Source organism: Pan paniscus, chromosome 6 (genome assembly GCF_029289425.2).
Source record: "Pan paniscus chromosome 6, NHGRI_mPanPan1-v2.0_pri, whole genome shotgun sequence".
In the NCBI taxonomy this organism is placed as follows: Eukaryota; Metazoa; Chordata; class Mammalia; order Primates; family Hominidae; genus Pan; species Pan paniscus.
Window position 1 is genome coordinate 171,048,308 of NC_073255.2, and position 19,085 is coordinate 171,067,392.

At 38.7% G+C, this 19,085-nt stretch overlaps 1 protein-coding gene across 4 annotated transcripts in view; it reads left to right on the forward strand.

The window, feature by feature from the left end:
- LRGUK (leucine rich repeats and guanylate kinase domain containing) overlaps positions 1-19,085 on the forward strand; it is a 154,160-nt gene that overhangs the window by 105,367 nt on the left and 29,708 nt on the right. For all 4 annotated transcript variants that reach the window (XM_055115385.2, XM_055115386.2, XM_055115383.2 and 1 more), the window contains exons 17-18: positions 17,474-17,562; positions 18,864-18,989. In XM_055115385.2, the coding sequence (XP_054971360.1) occupies positions 17,474-17,562; positions 18,864-18,989 (215 nt within the window). The remainder of the gene's footprint in view (positions 1-17,473; positions 17,563-18,863; positions 18,990-19,085) is intronic.

The following is a 19,085-nucleotide window of genomic DNA, read 5'->3' on the forward strand; positions in this document are numbered from 1 at the left end:
TATTTTTATGATCATGGGGTCAAGATTTCTTAAATGTAACACAAAAAGCATTCATTATGAAGGAAAAATCTGGAATATTGCAGTACATTAAAACTAAGATCTCCTGTTAACTGAAAACACAGCATTAAGGAGGAAAAAAAAGACAGACTACAGAGAGTGGGGAGATATTTGCCGTAACTATAACCAACAAAGTGTATCCGAAATATATAAAGAACTCCCACAAATTATTAAGAAAAAAATAGGTAACCCATAGGAAAATCCCTCCACAAAATAATATCCAGATAGCCCATATTCTTATGAAGAGATACCCAGCCTTATTACTAATCAGGGAAATGCAAAATATAATCGCAATGAGATACTACTATGCATAAACTAAAAGTACTAAAATTATAAAGACTATCAATATGTGGGGCAATGGAAACTCTTATAAGAGAACTGATGGAAAATTAAATTGGTATAACTTGGAAAATAGTTGAGCATTATTTACTAAAGTTGAACATGCAGATACCCTATACCTCAACCGTGGTATTCTTGTGTATATACCCAATAGAAATGACTGGTTATGTGTACCAAAAGATATGTGCAAAAATGTTTATAGTAACATTGTTCATAATAGTCCTAAACTAGAAATTCACATGTCCATCAGCAGTAGAACAGCTATGTAAATTTTTGAATAGTCATATAATAAAATACGTACAGTAATGTAAACCAACAAAATTAACTTCTTGGTTGTATTTCACAAACATACTGTTGAACTAAAGAATTCTAACTAGAAAGAATACGCGCTATACATGCCATCTGATTCCATTAATATACAATTTAAAACAGGCAATATTAAACCACAGTATTTAGGGAAGCACATTTAGGTGATAAAACTATAAAGAAGAAGTGGTTACTGTAAAAGTCAGGAGAGTGCTTATCTCCAGAGGGGGAAAATGGTGGTAATAGTTGAAAAGGGTCTTGAGGGACCTGGAGATGCTGGCAATTGTTTGTGAGGTTTACGAGGCCACCTGGCGAACTGGAAGGCTATTTGTTCTGTTCATTAGCCGGACAAGCCGCAGTGAGTTAGCATAACCCACTCTGGGATTGGGCAGGATTTTCTGAGGGCTGTAGTTTGAAAAATTAAGAGCAATCTATAAGGCGAGGATCCAAGGGTGATGCTGAAGCCCAAATCAGCCAGAGTCCAACTTGATGATCCATCTGAAGGATTTGAAGAGAGTGAGGATCATGGCAGTAGCCCACATTAGGGGGAGACCCAGCTTGCTACCCCACTGAACATAAATCTGAGAAAAGTGAAATAATGAGTCAAAGGAGGTGTGGCCATGTAAGAAAGTAGTGTCTGTGGTCTGTGATAGTTTATTGGCAGATGAGTTCATTCTGTCATTGCTATTGATCAAGCTTAGAAAGAGCCTTTGCTCTCATAGCCATCGTCTCCATTCCCATATTCAAAAGGACCTTCCTTTTTTTCCTTCCTCCCTTCCTTTCTTCTTTCCTTTCTCCCTTCTTTCCTTTCTTCCTTCCTTCTTTGTTTCCTCCCTCCATTCCTTCCTTCCTTCCTTCCTCCCTCCTTTCCTCCCTCCGTCCCTCCCTTCCTCCCTTCCTTCCTCCTGTTCTCCCTCTCTTCCTCCCTTGTTTCCTCCCTTTCTCCCTCTCTTCCTCCCTTCTTTCCTCCCTTTCTCCCTCTCTTCCTCCCTTCTTTACTTCTTGTCTTCCTTTTCCCTGCCTTCTTTACTTTCTCTCTCCCTTCCTTCCTTTCATTTTTCTCTTCCTTCCTTCCTCTCTTCCTCCCTGCTTCCTTCCCTTCCTCCCTTACCATCCCTTCTTCCCATTTCCTCACTTATTTATTTATCTACCCATCCTATATTTGTTGAATTCTTATCATGTATGTAGGATATTGATTTGATTTTTCAATATCAGCAGACATTTCCTGATCAGACCCTGCTGCAGACACTAGAACAATATGGGCCTGGTCCCTGTCCTTATAGAATTAATATTCTAGTAGTGAGATCTTCTGGTCTACTTGTACTGATGGGATAAGGTCAGTGTATCCCTAGCCCTCTTACTACTACCTTCTTTCTTTGAGTAGAAAATGGGCTAATGGGATGTGGAAATCCTCAGTATTACTGACTTCCAACATACTGACAGTTGTTTTTAATTTTTTTTTTTTTTTTTTTTTTTTGAGACAGGGTCTCACCCTATCATCCAGGCTGGAGTGCAGTGGCACAATCTCGGCTCACTGCAACCTCTGCCTCCTGGGTTCAAGCGATTCTCCGGCCTCAGCCTCCTGAGTAGCTGGGTTTACAGGCACGTGCCACCACACCTGGCTAATTTTTTGTATCTTTAGTAAAGATGGGGTTTCACCATGTTGGCCAGGCTGGCCTCGAACTCCTGATCTCGTGATCTGCCCACCTTGGCCTCCCAAAGTGCTGGGATTACAGGCATAAGCCACCGCACCAGGCCCTTTATTCCCTATTCCTAAGGTCACTGGAGGTTTCCTCTAGAACCTAAATAATTTGTCTTTGTTAGGAAGAAATGCCCAAGAATATTATTTTTTACTCTTTAATCTGAACAAAATCTGCTAACACCACATTTCTTGATTGCTACTCCAATCATTTATAAATATAAAATTCTTTCTCTCTATAAATGTGATCATAATTTAATATGAATTTAGATAATTTAATAAAATATCCAATTTACTCATTTTCTCACTCCTTGCTTATACAATTCTTTGTTGCTTTATTTCTTCTCTCTTCCTGTCTTAAATGGTACTTACTTTTCTGAATGACTCCCAAAGCACATTAATTTGAACATCTCTAAGAGAATCTTAGAGAACTGTAAATGTAATTTTAATCAGCCTTACTTCATAAACACTTAAACATTTTTCTTTGCAGGTTTGAGTAAAAAAAAAGTGCACAGCTCTTTTCTTACTGTTGCAAAAAATATATAACCAACCCTATCAGTGAGAGGTTTTTATTTTTGCAACACTCATGTATAGGTTACAGATGTCTAAGTGTCTAAGTTCTTGTGTGTTACTTGCCAGATATTGTTATACTTCAGTCTCCCTCCCTGATAGTAACCCAATGCTCTTTGAATGGTTGGCTCCCTGGAAAGCATACATGAAGGCTATGCTGACTTAGTTAAGGCTTCTTGCTCTGGATTTGCTATTGTGACTAGGTTTTTCCTTCTAGAAGAAGCTTGACTTCCTTTACCTCCATCATATCTGTTTCTGCAACCGGCTCCTCCAACCCCTTTACCCCTGAAGCAGGCCAAGTCACTGAGAGCCAATTCTCCAGAAAGAAAAATTGCTGAATGACCAATTCATTGAGAGACAATTTAGCAAATATATGTGTACAGCAGACAAGGCCAGTACAATCCTGTAAGTACCAACTGTATGAAGGGGAAATGAGAAAGTGGACCGGTGGTGACAAAGTATTAGGCACTTGCATCCACCAAGCACCATTTCCTTTCAGTACTCTCAGGACCCAGGTCAGCTCAGGGAAGAGGCTGCTTGTCCAAGTATCACACAGCTTAGGAATGTCTATTTTGATTTCAGAAGAAAAATGCCTTCTTCTACTCAGGTGCATTTTTCAGTATTAACACATCAATGTGAATCTTTTTTATTTTATTTTATTTTATTTATTTATTTTTTGAGCCAGAGTCTTGCTCTGTCACCCAGGGATCGATGTGAATCTCGAGAGAAGACATTTGATTTCCAGTATCTTTGCCCTCTGCTCTTTGTGTCTAATTTGAACTCAGGATCCTCACGGCTCTAAACAAAGCTTGTCCAACCCACAGCCTGCTGGCCACATGTGGTTGAGGACAGCTTTGAATGCAGCACAACACAAATTCATAAACTTTCTTAAAACATTATGAGATTTTTTTTGCAATGTATTTTTTTAGCTCATCAGCTATTGTTAATGTTCGTGTATTTTATGTGTGGCCCAAGACAATTATTCTTCCAGTGTGGCCCAGGAAAGCCAAAATATTGGACACCCCTGCTCTAAACTGTTTCACTTTCAATATGTCCTTTGTCATAAAAAAGCTTCAGTTAGGTTCATAGGGGCACAGATCAGCATCTCAAAGCTGTTCTTCTGCTCTTCATGAGGCCAATTCCCAATATCCCTTTTTCTAAGCATTATATGACGCTCAGATACCACAGTCTGCTGCAGTTTCCCAGTCTCTTGGCGATGTCACACACTGGCCTTCCTGAGATGAGATACTCCGCTTTGTTCGTAGATGGTTTCCCAACATCTAGTGTGGTTGTCTGACCCCCTGCACGGCTTCGATAAATTTTGCTGAACCTATGAATGAGTAAAAGTGAATGGACAAAGGAATGATTTGTGATGTACTAGAACCCTTCCTCCAAAGTTTTCCTTTGATTCCTTTCTTCATTGTTGTTTCCAACTGGTAGGTGGGCAGGGAATAGATTATATAATGACTATCTTACTATATCTCTAGTCCTCCTAAAATTAGCATCATATTCCTTCTCATGATAAATTTGTTCTTCTAAGAATAGATTTATTGTCTGAGCCATTTAATTAAATCTTTGTTTTCCCCCTGCTTCTCTTGTTCCTTTTCAGTCTCCTTTCTCTTTTTCTTTCCAATTTCATTGGAGGATCTGAGGGCTCAGTTCTTTGTCCTTCCCTTTCTTTCTTTTCCCTTCCCTTCCCTTCTCTCCTTTTTCCTTTTCTTCCTTTCCCTTCCATTATTTCCCTATCTACACTCACTTCTTCCAAAACTGAAATACTGATCGTTGCCCTAAATCTTACTCTTATTTGATGCCAACTCTGTATCTGCAGTTATCAGGCCAAAAACTTTGTACTCTTTTCTCTCCCAACCCAATATCCAATCTGTCAAAAACTTCTACTGGCCCTACCTTCAAATTATTCTGGAATCCAGAATCTGCCCACTATCCTGGTCTACTCTTCCATTATTTGTCACCTAGATCACGGCAGCCACCTCTTAAGCGGTCTCTTTGGTTCTACCCCTGCCCCTATAGGCTATTTGCAAACACAGAAGACAGAATGATCAATTGCAAACCTAAGTCAGATCATGAGCCCCCTCTGCTCAAATACCTGCAATGCTTCCATGTTACTCAGTGTCTTTCAGTTTCCTGCAAAGTCCTCCATGATCTTGTTCCTTTGGTGTCTCTGATCTCATTCCTACTACTCCTCTTCCTACCTCAGCTCCACTGACACTGGCAAGTGATTGTACCTCTAACCCACCAGCACTCCTGCCTTAGAGCCATTGCACTAACTGTTTCTTCTTTCTGGAACACTCTTTCCCCAGATAGCCACATGGCTGACTCCCTTTCCTCCTTCAACTATTAACTCACATTTTACCACCTCTATGCTGTCTGCCCTGAAACCCTAATTTATACTGCAACCTGTATCTCCTACTCTGTGTCCTTCCTTGGCCCTCCCTAGCCCCTTTTCCCTGCTCTGCTTTTTCTTTTTTGAAAAATTCGTATCACCCTCTAATGCATTAGGCTATTTGCTTATCTATTATGCTTGTTGTTGGTCTCCCCCTGTTAGACTATAAATCCTCCAAAGGCAGAAATCATTGTTACTCCCTGATGTATTCATTATTTTATACAATGGTAGGCACATAGTAGTGCTCAGTTAATACTTGTTGAATGAATGAAGGAACAGGGGGAAGTATAGTTTAGAGCACTGTCATGTGGGCAAGTCACATGTCTTCTCTGAGTCGTAGTTTTCTTATCTGTAGAGATAATAGTAATCGAGTCCTAGGTTATTGAAAAGATTAAAGGGGTTAGTTGACATCAATTTCCTGGAATATATTAAGTGCTCAGTAAGTGTCAATATTATATTTTTATTTGCTAAATCAAGACAATGCTAGAACAAATGTTATCCGCATAAGATATCACATTTTTAGTAAGATATTAATAGGTAAGAAGCACAGTGACATTTTAATTTTTCCTCAAGTCCCAATCTTCTACCTCATATTTAAGTTCTATGTTATCAAAATACAATATATTTTCTTACCCTTTCTTAAATTATAAAATTAAAAAACAAGGAAAAGAAATGTATAGATTATTATAAGGCAAACCTCCTTGTCACCACTCCCCAAGTTGGGACATGGAACTTTTCCAGTCACTCCAGAAGCCCTTCCATGAGCCCCATCCTACTCTCCCTCCCTCCAAAGGTAACCATCATTCTGACTCTGTAGTAACCAATTCCTTATATTCCTTTTTGGTTTTATTGCACAAGTGTGCATCCTTAGATTCTAGTTTAGTCTTATCTATTTTAAAATAAATAATATATATTTACAGTATCTTTTAATCTACAGGTTCTCCACCCAGCCTTTTCTTTTCTTTACAAGTTCCTGTTAAAGGACTCTGTTTAGACTGTAGCATCTCCCACAATTTGGGTTTTGCCAGTTGCATGCTTATGGTGCCATTCATCATGTTCTTCTGTCCCTGAATTTCCTGCAATTGGCAGTTGGATCCAGAAGTTTGTTCAGATTCAGGGTCTGTTCCTTTAGCAAGGCAGTAAGTAGTGGTATTTATTTTTCATTAAAAGGTAGATAACATCTGTTTTTCTCTTTTTGTGATGTTCTTCTAGCAGAAGTTTCCTACACCCATAGGCGCCTATAGGGCCATACAGATATCCAGCTCTGAAAAGTAAAAACAAGCTTATTTTCTGAACAGTTTATCAGGTACTGTGTCCTTTCAGTGGCTGGAAGATTTTAACACTAAGAGGATTTGTAGGCAGAAATTTAAAAGAAGCTAGCAGAAGAAATTTCTTACACCTACTGTTATTATATTAGCTGTTGTTCAATACCTAGTTCAATTAATATGCTGGGGATTGAAAACTGATGATTTTGTAATTCTATCATTTCATTTTCTTTTATTAGCTGGAATAATACTATAAAGAGATGCTTCTTTCATCTCTCATCAGTTCTTACAGGATCAGCAGGCTAAATGCTTTTTTCTTTCTTTCTTTTTTTTTTTTTTGAGACTGTCTCTTACTCTGTCACCCAGGCTGGAGTGCAGTGGCACGATCTTGGCTCACTGCAACCTCCACCTCCCGGGTTCAAGTGATTTTCCTCCCTCAGCTTCCTGAGTAGCTGGGACTACAGGTGCCTGCCATCATGCCCAGCTAATTTTTGTATTTTTAGTAAAGGCAGGGTTTCACCATATTGGCCAAGCTGGTCTCAAACTCTTGACCTTGCGACGCGCCTGCCTCGGCCTCCCAAAGTGCTGGGATTACAGGGGTGAGCCACCACACCCAGCTAATGCTTTTTTCAAGATAATGAATTGGCTCCCTTTTATTCTCTGAAGGTGACCAATTAATTTTAAATTATCATTTATGGTCATTATGATCTTCATTTAAGCATATTTGAAGGATACCACCCACCGCATTTTTTATCCTTATTGAAATTCATATTATCTTACCTTTGGCTAATGGAAGCCTTTTCAAGTTGGCATCTGTGTCCTTTAACGTGACCTGTGGAGTCTTTCATAGCTGTCTTTCTGTCTGTTATGACAAGATAATCCATGATTTCTTGTGCTTTCCCTGTCCCAGACCTGGAATCAGTCTTTTCTTCAAGAAATCTTGGTTTCTTTAAGTGAGAAATGGTAGTGCAAGAACACATTGTTGTTACCAGGGATGTTCATTACTATTGGGGTGGTTGTCATTTCTAGGTCTTTTATGTGGATAGATAAAATAGTTCATAAATTCAGTTAGTATTTCCAATTCAAATTCAGGACTTTCAAGATTTTTACTTAAGTTTTTTTCTATTATGTATTTCTCTTTCTTCCACACTGAGAACCCTAACTCTGAAAGACACAGGAGATGATACAATCTCCCATTAAATTACTCCGTTGATTTATCCCATCTTACACACAGAACAGTCTCAGAATAACAGTACTAATACCACCAGCACCCATAATGAAAACCAAAAAATAGTTAAAAACATTTTTTACAAATGTTCTCCCCCCCATTATTTATGGATTCACAGCTACACTATCAAAGCATAGTCACTGAATACTCTCCTTTTGTCTTAGTTCTCAAGTATGTACATACTTAATACTCATCATTAGACCATAGGTCAACACTGCTCTAGTTTTTTGTTGTCTAAGCTTATTCTTTACTAGATACAAGAGGGATTATGGGAACAATATTTCCTGAGTTCTTGTATGTGGATAACAGTGTGTGATACACTTGTACTTTATACTGGAATTGTAGTTTTTATCATTACGCTGTTTCCTTGTTATGTTTATTTTGTCAAGGATGCCTGTTGTTTGTATGTTGAGTCTTCTTTATCTTAAATATTCATCATTTTCTCTTCAGTCCTTTTTTACCTGTATTCATTTCTTTTTTATTTAAAATTTTTTAGCCTGCTCACATTCTATTTTTCTTAAACCATTGTTTGTTATGTTTATTCACTCTTGTATTTCTTCTAGTTTAGTTTTCGTTTCTGAGGTGGGTTTTTTTGTTTATTTCTAATTCTTTCCTGAGTTCTGCCACCTAGTTCATGAGTTTTTAAAATTGTAATTTATCTGTTCCTTGATGTTTTGTGTCATTTTCTTAATGTCTTTCGTTTATTCTGAATTAGTAGATTGCAGATTTTTTTTCTGGTTTTATATGAAAGCTTTCATTGTCTGTTAGAATGTTACTCTCCTCCTTTTTCTCTCACAATAACTTTGGGATTCCACTAGATACTTTCTGTTGCTCATTTTTATGTGAAATTAGTTTTCTCAGACTTTTAGAAGGGAGCACAATCCCTTCAAATAGTATCAAAATACATGACGGCTTTCTTCCTGGGATTTCCTGGCTCTGTTCTCCTCTGACCCCACCCCTTTGGTCTAGGCCTTCTCTTTCTTTTGTTTCTGTTTGATCCATTCTAATACATTTTTATTCCACTCCCATCACCTTCTCTGAGTGCGGAGCCTATCTTAGCAAGGGGCCCTAGGGGGTCAGTTTCAAGAATTCACGGTTGACCCAGCTCCTTTGGAAGTTCTTATGACTTCTGGAGGCTCCAAGATGGCTGAATAGGAACAGCTCCAGTCTGCAGCTCCCAGCATGAGCGACACAGAAGATGGGTGATTTCTGCATTTCCAACTGAGGTACCAGGTTCATCTTGCTGGGGATTGTCAGACAGCGGGTGCAGCCCACAGAGCAGAGTGGGGCATCGCCTCACCCGGGAAGTGCAAGGGGTTGGGGAATTCCCTTTCCTAGCAAAGGGAAGCCATGACAGATGGTACCTGGAAAATTGGGACACTCCCACACTAATACTGCACTTTTCCAACGGCCTTAGCAAATGGCACACCAGGAGATTATATCCTGTGCCTGGCTCGGAGGGTCCCACACCCATGCAGCCTCACTGACTGCTAGCACAGCGGTCTGAGATCGACCTGCAAGGTGGCAGCGAGGCTGGGGGAGGGGCATCCGCCATTGCTGAGGCTTGAGTAGGTAAACAAAGAGGCTGGGAAGCTCGAACTGGGTGGAGCCCACCACAGCTCAAGGAGGCCTGCCTGCCTCTGTAGACTCCACCTCTGGGAGCAGGACATAGCTGAATAAAAGGCAGCAGAAACTTCTGCAGACTTAAACGTCCCTGTCTGACAGCTTTGAAGAGAGTAGTGGTTTTCCCAGCACAGAGTTTGAGATCTGAGAACAGACAGACTGCCTCCTCAAGTGGGTCCCTGACCCCCGAGTAGCCTAACTGGGAGGCACCTCCCAGTAGGGGCCAACTGACACCTCATACAGCCGGGTGCCCCTCTGAGACGAAGCTTCCAGAGGAAGGATCAGTCAGCAACATCTGCTGTTCTGCAATAGTTGCTGTTCTGCAGCCTCCACTGGTGATACCCAGGCAAACACGGTCTGGAGTGGACCTCCAGCAAACTCTGACAGACCTGCAGCTGAGGGTTCTGACTGTTAGAAGGAAAACTAACAAACAGAAAGGACATCCACACCAAAACCCCATCTGTATGTCACCATCATCAAAGACCAAAGGTAGATAAAACCACAAAGATGGGGAGAAACCAGAGCAGAAAAGCTGAAAATTCTAAAAATCAGAGCACCTTTTCTCCTCCAAAGGAACGCAGCTCCTTGCCAGCAATGGAACAAAGCTGGACGGAGAATGACTTTGACGAGAGAAGAAGGCTTCAGATGATCGGTAATAACAAACTTCTCCAAGCTAAAGGAGGATGCTAGAACCCATTGCAAAGAAGCTAAAAACCTTGATGAAAGATTAGACGAATGGCTAACTAGAATAAACAGTGTAGAGAAGTTCTTAAATGACCTGATGGAGCTGAAAACCATGGCACAAGAACTACGTTATGCATGCACAAGCTTCAGTAGCCAATTTGATCAACTGGAAGAAAGGGTATCAGTGATTGAAAATCAAATGAATGAAATGAAGCGAGAAGAGAAGTTTAGAGAAAAAAGAGTAAAAAGAAATGAACAAAGCCTCCAAAAAATATGGGACTATGTGAAAAAACCAAATCTACGTCTGACTGGTGTACCTGAAAGTGACTGGGAGAATGGAACCAAGTTGGAAAACAGTCTGCAGGATATTATCCAGGAGAACTTCCCCAACCTAGCGAGGCAGGCCAACATTCAGATTCAGGAAATACAGAGAATGCCACAAAGATACTCCTCTAGAAGAGCAACTCCAAGACACTTAATTGTCAGATTCACCAAATTTGAAATGACGGAAAAAATGGTAAGGGCAGCCAGAGAGAAAGGTCAGGTTACCCACAAAGGGAAGCCCATCAGAATAACAGCGGATATCTCAGCAGAAACTCTACAAGCCAGAAGAGAGTGGGGGCCAATATTCAACATTCTTAAAGAAAAGAATTTTCAACCCAGAATTTCATATCCAGCCAAACTAAGCTTCATAAGTGAAGGAGAAATAAAATCCTTTACAGACAAACAAATGCTAAGAGATTTTGTCACCACCAGGCCTGCCTTACAAGAGCTCCTGAAGGAAGCACTAAAATGGAAAGGAACAATCAGTACCAGCCACTGCAAAAACATGCCAAATTGTAAAGACCATCGATGCTAGGAAGAAACTGCATCAACTAATGAGCAAAATAACCAGTTAACATCATAATTACAGGATCAACTTCACACGTAACAATATTAACCTTAAATGTAAATGGGCTAAATGCTCCAATTAAAAGACACAGACTGGCAAATTGGATAAAGAGTCAAGACCCATCCGTGTGCTGTATTCAGGAGACCCATCTCACATGCAGAGACACACATAGGCTCAAAATAAAGGGATGGAGGAAGATCTACCAAGCAAATGGAAAACAGAAAAAAAAGCAGGGGTTGCAATCCTAGTCTCTGATAAAACAGACTTTAAACCAACAAAGATCAAAAGAGACAAAGAAGGCCATTACATAATGGTAAAAGGATCAATTCAACAAGAAGAGCTAACTATCCTAAATATATATGCAGCCAATACAGGAGCACCCAGATTCATAAAGCAAGTCCTTAGAGACCTATATAGAGACTTAGACTCCCACAAAATAATAATGGGAGACTTTAACACCCTACTGTCAACATTAGACAGATCAATGAGACAGAAAGTTAACAGGGATATCCAGGAATTGAACTCAGCTCTGCACCAAGCAGACCTAAGAGACATCTACAGAACTCTCCACCCCAAATCAACAGAATATACATTCTTCTCAGCACCACATCACACTTATTCCAAAATTGACCACATAGTTGGAAGTAAAGCACTCCTCAGAAAATGTAAAAGAACAGAAATTATAACAAACTGTCTCTCAGACAACAGTGCAATCAAACTAGAGCTCAGGATTAAGAAACTCACTCAAAACCACTCAACTACATGGAAACTGAACCACCTGCTCCTGAATGACTACTGGGTACATAATAAAATGAAGGCAGAAATAAAGATGTTCTTTGAAACCAATGAGAACAAAGACACAACATACCAGAATCTGGGACACATTCAAAGCAGTGTGTAGAGGGAAATTTATAGCACTAAATGCCCACAAGAGAAAGCAGGAAAGATCTAAAATTGACACCCTAACATCACAATTAAAAGAACTAGAGAAGCAAGAGCAAACACATTCAAAAGCTAGCAGAAGGCAAGAAATAACTGAGATCAGAGCAGAACTGAAGGAGATAGAGACACAAAAAACCCTTCAAAAATCAATGAATCCAGGAGCTGATTTTTTGAAAGGATCAACACAATTGATAGACCGCTAGCAAGACTAATAAAGAAGAAAAGAGAGAAGAATCAAATAGATGCAATAAAAAATGATAAAGGGGATATCACCACGGATCCCACAGAAATACAAACTATCATCAGAGAATACTATAAACACCTCTATGCAAATAAACTAGAAAATCTAGAAGAAATGGATAAATTCCTGGACACATACACCCTCCCAAGACTAAACCAGGAAGAAGCTGAATCCCTGAATAGACCAATAACAGATTCTGAAATTGCGGCAATAATAGCCTACCAACCAAAAAAAGTCCAGGACCAGATGGATTCACACCTAAATTCTACCAGAGGTATCAAGAGGAGCTGGTACCATTCCTTCTGAAATTATTCCAATCAATAACAAAAGAGGGAATCCTCCCTAATTCATTTTATGAAGCCAACATCATCCTGATACCAAAGCCTGGCAGAGACACAACAAAAAAAAAGAGAATTTAGACCAATATCCATGATGATCATCGATGCAAAAATCCTCAATAAAATACTGGCAAATCAAATTCAGCAGCACATCATAAAGCTTATCCACCACGATCAAGTTGGCTTCATCCCTGGGATGAAAGGCTGGTTCAACATACGCAAATCAATAAACGTAATCCATCATATAAACAGAACCAAAGACAAAAACCACATGATTATCTCAATACATGCAGAAAAGGCCTTTGACAAAATTCAACAGCCCTTCATGCTAAAAACTGTCAATAAACTAGGTATTGATGGGACACATCTCAAAATAATAAGAGCTATTTATGACAAACCCACAGCCAATATCATACTGAATGGGCAAAAACTGGAAGCATTCCCTTTGAAAACTGGAATAAGACAGGGATGCCCTCTCTCACCACTCCTATTCAACATAGTGTTGGAAGTTCTGGCCAGGGCAATCAGGCAGGAGAAAGAAATAAAGGGTATTCAATTAGGAAAAGAGGAAGTCAAACTGTCCCTGTTTGCAGACGACATGATTTTATATTTAGAAAACCCCATCGTCTCAGCCCAAAATCTCCTTAAGCTGATGAGCAGCTTCAGCAAGGTCTCAGGATACAAAATCAATGTGCAAAAATCACAAGCATTCCTATACACCAATAACAGACAAACAGAGAGTCAAATCATGAGTGAACTCCCATTCGCAATTGCTTCAAAGAGAATAAAATACCTAGGAATCCAACTTACAAGGGATGTGAAGGACCTCTTCAAGGAGAACTACAAACCACTGCTCAACAAAATAAAAGAGGACACAAACAAATGGAAGAACATTCCATGCTCATGGATAGGAAGAATCAATATTGTGAAAATGGCCATACTGCCCAAGGTAATTTATAGATTCAATGCCATCCCCATCAAGCTACCAATCACTTTCTTCACAGAATTGGAAAAAACTACTTTAAAGTTCATATGGAACCAAAAAAGAGCCCGCATTGCCAAGACAATCCTAAGCCAAAAGAACAAAGCTGGAGGCATCACGCTACCTGACTTCAAACTATACTACAAGTCTACAGTAACCAAAACAGCATGGTACTGGTACCAAAACAGAGATATAGACCAATGGAACAGAATAGAGCCCTTGGAATTAATACCACACATCTACAACCATCTGATCTTTGACAAACCTGACAAAAACAAGCTATGGGGAAAGGATTCCCTATTTAATAAATGGTGCTGGGAAAACTGGCTAGCCATATGTAGAAAGCTGAAACTGAATCTCTTCCTTACACCTTATACAAAAATTAATTCAAGATGGATTAAAGACTTAAATGTTAGACCGAAAACCATAAAAATCCTAGAAGAAAACCTAGGCAATACCATTCAAGACATAGGTGTGGGCAAGGACTTCATGACTAAAACACCAAAAGCAATGGCAACAAAAGCCAAAATTGACAAATGGGATCTAATTAAACTAAAGAGCTTCTTCACAGCAAAAGAAACTACCATCATAGTGAACAGGCAACCTACAGAATGGGAGAAAATTTTTAAAATCTACCCATCTGACAAAGGGCTAATATCCAGAATCTACAAAGAACTTAAACAAATTTACAAGAAAAAAATCAAACAACCCCATCAAAAGTTGGGCAAAGGATATGAACAGACACTTCTCAAAAGAAGACATTTATGCAGTCAACAGACACATGAAAACATGCTCATCATTACTGGCCATTAGAGAAATGCAAATCAAAACCACAATGAGATACCATCTCACACCAGTTAGAATGGTGATCATTAAAAAGTCAGGAAACAACAGGTGCTGGAGAGGATGTGGAGAAATAGGAATGCTTTTACACTATTGGTGGGACTGTAAACTAGTTCAACCATTGTGGAAGACAGTGTGGTGATTCCTCAAGCATCTAGAACTAGAAATACCATTTGACCCAGCCATCCCATTACTGGGCATATACCCAAAGGATTTAAATGATGCTGCTATAAAGACACATGCACACATATGTTTATTGCAGCACTATTCACAATAGCAAAGACTTGGAACCAACGCAAATGTCCATCAATGATAGACTGGATTAAGAAAATGTGGCACATATACACCACGAATACTACGCAGCCATAAAAAAGGATGAGTTCATGTCCTTTGTAGGGACATGGATGAAGCTAGAAACCATCATTCTGAGCAAACTATCACAAGGACAGAAAATCAAACACTGCATGTTCTCACTTATAGGTGGGAATTGAACAATGAGAACACTTGGACACAGGGTGGGGAACATCACAGGAGTGGGGGGCAGGGGGAGGGATAGCATTAGGAGATATACCTAATGTAAATGACGAGTTAATGGATGCAGCACACCAACATGGCACATGTATATATATGTAACAAACCTGCACGTTGTGCACATGTACCCTAGAACTTAAAGTATAATAATAAAAACAAACAAAAAACAAAACAAAACAAAAATAAATAAATAAATAAAAAGTTCCTATGACTTCTTATACTCAAACACTACTGGAATGGGAACAACCCCTCTTCTATTTCAGCTGTGGTTCCCAGATTGCCCTGCTTTGCTTTTCAGTGAATATTTTTCAGCTGTCTTGGCATTCCCTTGTTTCCAGGTCTTTCAGTCACCATGCTGCTTCCTTCAGCTTCCTTCTGCATAGACACTCACATCATGCAGGTGTTGTGGCTATCATCTGGCTTCCTCCTGCATAGATACTGATACCATGCAGGTGTTGTGGTTATGAAAGCCCCACCTGTATTTTGGGGTTTGAGGAGATACCCTGTCACCTGGTTTTGTTGTAAGTTTTTTGACATGTTTTTGATTTCGCTATTTAGTTGCTATGTTTATTTTTATGTGGAATTCTAGAAGATCCAAAAAGTATGCTGCCACTACCACTGTCATCTTCTCAGTTATAATAAAATATAAATTAAGCATAAATAAGGGAAAAAGTAAGGGCGGTATACAATGAAATCACAGTAGTAAATGGTGTACTACTATAAAGTGATTCCCAGCAAAATAATAAATTCACGGGAGAGTGAATAACAACAAACACAAAACATAAAGTGAATTCACAGCAGACTTGGTTAATATATAGTTATTTTATAGTAAAGTCAAGCTATTTAGATCTATTCATGGAATTATTTAAACCTGTAGTTTGTAAATGGTGAAATGTAAATAGGGCTTGTTCCTTTCTTCTTTCATTACATCCTCCCCTGACTTTCCCAATACAATTTTCTCCTCATCTTGTTTACATAGAAACACAGAGCTCAGGGAAAAAGTCAAATGATTTTGGTAATCAAGTATCCGCCAGAGAGTGTGTTCAGTGAGCCCACGTTAGCGCTCATGTGTCATGGTCTCTAAGGAACAATTTCAAAAGCTTGACCTAGACTTTTTCAAGCTAGGAACAGTTGACAGCAAATTCTAATCCAGGTTATAAAAAATGGTAAACATTATTCACTCTTTATCTTATCCCCCCCCAAATTTATACTGTTGTACATTAAAGTGGTTTATTGAGGTCCTGCTTTGTGCTAAAGTGTGTGTGCCGTGTGCACGGGATACAGCAGTGACAAAAGGGATTCTGATCTCTCTGGGATATGACTTATTTCCAGCGATGTTAGGTGTGTCAGTCTTGGCATCGCTACAGATCAGTTATTGTGATGCAAAAATGTTTTTCCAATCACATCAACTTAATTCTTAAAAATTGATTTTTAAAAACTTCCCCTAAAGACACGCAAACAAACACTTGAAACTATGCTAGCCCCCAAGGCTAAGACAGGTGATTAATCTGGAGTTGTGGTTTCACCACCTTTAACTATCGTCTGTCCTTTCCCTTGCACGCTTGTTTGTTGTTATTTCTTGTGAAATTTTAAGTGAATGCCAATTTATAGTGGAGCCTGGTAATGACATAAAAATCAAAACAGCAAGGCTTATTTCAGATTAAGTTACTGGAAGCAAAATACATACAATGCAAAGATTAATGTATTTTAAGTGTACTTGCTGTTTAAATAAATACCATTATAAATCCTCTTGTCAGTAAGTCTTTTATGTAAAACAAAGAATCACTTGTTAATTTATCTTTTCTGTAAATTAAGAACTTTATGTATTAGGTTTGCTTTAAGGGAGGAAATCCAGTATCTGGACAGTTGCTAAATAGGTCATACTCCATCAGGTGATCTGTGTATCAATGCATCCTCTGTTATTTATAAAACAACATGTGCCATCTGGGTTTTATTTCCTCCTTGTTTGTTGCCTTTTGCCACCAGACCATAAACCTTTTGAATGCAGAGACTATCTTGTATGTATCTGTATCCCCATTAAATGCTTACTAAACAATGATAGTGATATTTGTGAAATAATGAGAGAAAGACCGCCCCCATAAATTTTTCCTATTTCCGGATCATAATTAAACTTTGGTGGCTGTGTTAATTCAATCAGTTAGCTACTATATGTGCTGAGATCTGGGAAGACTAAAAAGACCATAATAGTCTGTACCTTTGAGAAGTTTATAATCTCATTAGAAAGATAAAAATGCACACATAAAATGTGAATAAAAATTGCCATATTATTATTTAGATGTCAAATAGAGTTTATATATTATATTACAGTCTTTATAAAAATACTTTGGCTTTATTTATAAAGTTGGTTCTTTTCTTTTTCCTGAGTGAATATCAATTGTTTTTTATGCCTTTTCCCCCTTTTTCTTTCCACATATTTGTCAATCTCTAGTACCAAAGAGAATTATTATAGATGTTTTAATCATCTGACATTTTTAACATCAATGCAATTTTCTAATGACATTTCTTACCTAGGAAAGAGATTCTATACACAGACAGCATGAGGCAGCCCGGCAAGCTCTAATGGGAAGGATACGCCCTGATCACACACTCCTATTTCAAAGGTAGCAATTTATCACATGAGCAACTTTAGATTGATTTCCTAGTGTTCAAATAGATCAAATGAATCCGAAATCGTGAACATAAACAGAGACCTCTGTCCTAAAATGGACCCAGTGATTCAGCAGTAAACCCAGTTCTAGAAGTTGTATTTCCTTTTCATTTGTATACATTTTTAAAAGGCACAATATGCTCATAGCTACTAGAAACTGATGATTTTTTGAAAATTGCCAAGAATATTTCTTTGCAAGAAGAAGACGGGTGATTAATCTGGAGTTGTGGCTTCACCACCTTTAACTATCGTCTATCCTTTCCCTTGCATGATTGTTTCGGTTCTTTTTATTGTTTGTAATTTTAAGTTATCTATTGAGAATCTTTAATCAATATAAATAAAATTACATTTTTGTTCACTTGTTTGCTACCATGTCAAAACAGAGTGATTAATTTTCTTCATGTTGGTAGGCTATCTTTGGATAGTCAGATTCAAAAGACAGGCTGTGTGATATATGCAAATTTGTATGGGGGGTTGGGAGGATGGTGGCCAGGAGTGAGACACTGTCCCCCAGAGCAGCTGAAGCTGGGCCTAGGTGACCACTGCCCAGCAGAATGCCAGGCCTGTTCGAACACTCTGGACAGAGAAACTATGCAATTTTAAATATGAGTTCCAAATGGGTCATCACAAAGGCAGATAGATGCTTTGAATTTGCCTGCATTTATATGCAACTGGGCTGCTTTGCACATAACAACTCTAGCAAGTCTGAAGAACAGCAGGGTTTATTCACGAAAAATGGCTAATTCTTTTTCTTTCAAGTCAGTCTGAGGGAACAGACTTGCATACAGCACACATGAATAGATGAAAAAGGATATTTTATGCTAGAGTTTAGTTGAACGTATAATGGTAGAATTTTTAGAAATATTTTACTTGGATACCATTTCAAAGCATTAGATTATAAATAAAGTTGGAAAACACCTATTTTTAACTCTTATAGCAGTTGTTATATTGCTAGCCCTTGCATAACAAATGGACTAGGGAATCTCCAGGAAGATAATTTGCCTATATTAGTACTTTAATGGCTATGGAATATTCACAGCAATGAATATTTACTTAACCTTCAAATTAGAATGTAATGATGCCAATGACTTAGACAAGCTCTGATGTGAATGTTTCTGAGTGGATATATTACATTATTTCACATAGATCTCATTGGCATTTGCGTTTATCTGGGATATTTAGGTATACATGTGTGTACACTTGGTATCTTTACAAAATCCTTTGGTTTTTTTTTTTTTTAATTTCCAATTCCAGGGGTCCAGTACCAGCACCTCTCACCAGTGGTCTACACTATTATACAACTTTAGAAGAACTCCGGAAGAGTTTTGATCTTTGTGAAGACTATTTTAAACCTCCATTTGGACCATATCCTGAAAAGAGGTGAGTTGAGGTGTTTTGTTGGATGGAATTGGCTATTTTCTGGTTAGTTAAAATTATGGTACTCATCTCTAACCTTCAGAGAAATCCTAAAACTGG